Source organism: Coenobita brevimanus, chromosome 43 (assembly GCF_032717465.1).
Source record: "Coenobita brevimanus isolate Jiangsu-jjx chromosome 43, ASM3271746v2, whole genome shotgun sequence".
Classification (NCBI taxonomy): domain Eukaryota; kingdom Metazoa; phylum Arthropoda; class Malacostraca; order Decapoda; family Coenobitidae; genus Coenobita; species Coenobita brevimanus.
The window spans coordinates 6,017,075-6,020,308 of record NC_136996.1 but is presented as its reverse complement, the minus strand read 5'-3'; the positions used below and the strand labels follow the sequence as shown (position 1 = coordinate 6,020,308).

The window sequence follows — 3,234 nt, the reverse complement described above, 5'->3', positions numbered from 1 at the left end:
AATTCTTGAATTCAACAGGTTAAGGAGTGGCCTAGGGAGTGAGAAGGAGAAGCAGGTGTGAGGAGGATGAGGAGGGGGCGTTGGGAAGAGATGATGAGGAGTTGTGGGGGTGAGAGAATGAGGTGAAGATGAGCAGATTATTGAATGGAATAAGTTAAGGAGTGGCCGAGGGAGAGAGAAGAAGGAGAAGGAGGTGTGAGAGAGAGGAGGGAGAGAGGGAGGTGTTACGAGGAGATAAGGGGGTGTGAGGGGGTAGGAAATGAGGAGGGGAGACCAAGATGAGTAGATTATTGAATGGTTCAGGTTAAGGAGTGGCCGAGAGGAAGAGAAGAAGGGAGAGGTGGTGTGAGGGAGAGAGGAGGGAGAGAAAGAGCTAGAAAGAGAAATGGAGGAGATGCGAAGGTGAGTGGATGTGGAGGATGAGGTGAAGATGAGTAGGTTATTGGATGAAACAGATTAAGGAGTGGCCGAGAAAGAAGGATGTGTGTGTGTGTGACAGAGAGAGAGAAGGAAGAAAATGAGGTGTTAGGAGGAAACAGGAGAAGGAGGTATGAAGGAGAGAAGAGGAAGAGAAGGTGTTAGGAAGAGTTAAGGAGGAGAAGGAGGTGTGAGGGAGAAAGGAGGGAAAGAAGGAGGTATTAGGGAAAGATAAGGAGAAGGAGAAAGTGTGAGGGTGAGAGGATGAGGTGGATGAGGTGAAAATGAGTAGATTATTGGATGGACCAGGTTAAGGAGTGGCTGAAGGTGGTTACGTGGGCATGACACCAGCACTAAACTGGCTCCCATTATACCCCCATGTTTGGCAAAGGAAAGCTGGCCACACGAGCAGATAGCAAGAGGGATGGATGGACGCGGCAGTGAAGGCACGGACGAGATAAGACAAGGGCTGGAAGGAGAGGGCTGTGTGGCAATGAAGACTTCGTAGCACCATTTAATCAGCGATTTGTTCTGCACCATACACCTCTGTATCCTCTTGTATGTGGCTGATGCAAAGGATGTCGATATAAAAACGATGTAAAGAGCACAAAGGAAAGGAAGCTGCTCACGTGTACTATGCAAAATAAATCGCTTAGGAACAGGTGCTAAAAAGTCTCCGTTGCAACTAGGAAGACGACCCTTACATAGAGTTACATTTAGTAGTAATCATGTTTTTTTTTTTTTTTTTTTGTTACAAACATGTGTACATGTACAATCGACAACAGAATTTCGCTTCGTCTCCCTGCATGAGTTTGTACACTAGTTACACTATATGGCAAAAAGTTGACGGGTGTGCTTTAAAAAACATATCATTATCTTTTACTGAATGGCTTAAAATAAACTTCTTGCATTTGAAAGAATGGCAGGCTCACATGATACACGGAAACTTGAAGCGAATTTCTGCTCTCGACTGCACACACACACACACAAGACAAAGGGTAGCCTTGAGAGAAAAATCAAGGGAATAAGAGAACAAAAAAGCATACGAAGGCATGAAAGAGGGTTACTGCATAGGCCGGTTGGCTTATGCTGTCCAAAAACATGACTAAACTACAAGAATACTGCAAGGGAACAAAAAAAAAAAGAAAAAAAAAAAGAAGGGTGTGTGAAGGGTGAATAAAGTAAAAGGAAAAAGGTAGGGAGTGGGAAGAGAACAAGACGAGGAAGAAAAAGGAGAATGGGCAGAGGGAATATCGGAAAGGAGATAGGAAGTATGACTAATTAAGATCAAGAAGGGGAAAACGCCGCGGGGCGCAAAGCCTCACTCACCCTCTGACTCCACCCACGCGGGTCCCTCTGTGCAACTATCCAGGCAGCGACTCTTCCCCCTCTAAGTATCTCCCGACAAGAGTAATTGACCTGCTCTAACCATGAGTTACGTGGCCTTCCCTTTGGCTTCCTCCACCCTGGGTTAACTCGTTCAGAGATCACCCTGTGAGCAGGATCAGCCTCAAGAAAGAGGGCCACGTGCCCATATAGCTGGAGTTAGCGTTGACTTATTATGTGGGTAACAGACCTCGATTCAGTCTCACGGAGTAGTCGCTCGTTACGCACCTGGTTGTACCAGCGATATCCCATGATCCTGTGAAGACACTTGGTACCAAAGGAGTCAATTCGCTATTTCGAGTCGCTGTTTAGTGTCCATGTCTCACAACCACAAAGTTAAGACAGGGAGCACCAGCGCCTTGAAGATGCGAACTTTCGTCCTTCTACACAAACAAAGACAGGTCCAAATACCCGAATTGGGTGAATCTATAACCCCATAGGCCACACTAATACAACGAGAGATCTCACTGTCTGATCTACCGTTGTTATGGATCATAACAAGATAAGTGAATCTTTCCAAGACTTCTACATCTCACCACATGCTTGGACAGACTGAACTGTTTCACTCAACAAGCCACCAAATTCTGGACCTTGGTCCTGGCCCATGGGTCCATTAATCCCAGTGGCTTCGCATTCTCGTGAAATTTCCTGGAGAGCACTCAGTATTGTCACCAGCGACTCCGCTAGGATAACTGCATTATCAGCAAAGTCAAGGTCGGTAACCTGAAATTGCCAATTGATACCCCACAGTGACTTCGATTCACAGCCTTGTCCAGTACCTAAACTATACATGTGTTGAAAAGTGTGCGAGCAAGGACACATCCATGTCTTACACCAGAACTTACTGGGAAGAAGTCAGATGTCTCCTCCCCCCTCCCCCACACACACGACATCACTCTCAATGTTTGAGTACAAGCCAGCAATCAGTCGGATTATCCCTGCGAGGATCCCACGAAGTTGCAGGAGTTCCCATAGTACCTCCCAATTTACTGAGTCAAACGCCATCTTGAGATCAACATAGGCTGCAAGCAGACCTTGTCGAAACTCAAGACGGCATTCCACAAGAACTCGAAGAGCCAGAAAACGGTCAACAGTAGTCTTCTTGGGCGTGAATCCGGATTGCTCAGGCCTCCGAAACTTTAGCAAATGGTCCCGGATACGCATCAGAAGAATGTGAGCAAGAACCTTGCCTGGCACACTGAGCCTACCGCGGTAGTTGCTGGTCATGCTGGTCTCTTTTTTCTTTCCAGATAAGGGTGACCAAACCCTTTGTCCAGTCAGGAGGAATGTCACCAGTCTGACAAACGGCTTCTATGACTGCATGTAACTCCCTGATCATGGCTTCGCCCCCCGCTCTGATCAGGTCTGCTGGGATGTCATAAACACCAGCTGCTCTGCCACTTTTCAAACTAACCACTGCCTTCCTGATTT

The 3,234-nt window shown here is 46.8% G+C and overlaps 1 protein-coding gene across 1 annotated transcript; it reads right to left on the bottom strand.

The window, feature by feature from the left end:
• Positions 1 to 1,962: 1,962 nt before the first annotated feature.
• Positions 1,963 to 3,030, bottom strand: LOC145397795 (uncharacterized). Its single transcript, XM_080270817.1, has 3 exons — positions 2,692 to 3,030; positions 2,357 to 2,526; positions 1,963 to 2,059 (listed from the first exon to the last, which is right to left on the bottom strand). Exons 1-3 carry the CDS (start codon positions 3,028 to 3,030, stop codon positions 1,963 to 1,965), a joined length of 606 nt encoding a protein of 201 aa, XP_080126943.1.
• Between the last annotated feature and the right edge of the window lie 204 nt (positions 3,031 to 3,234).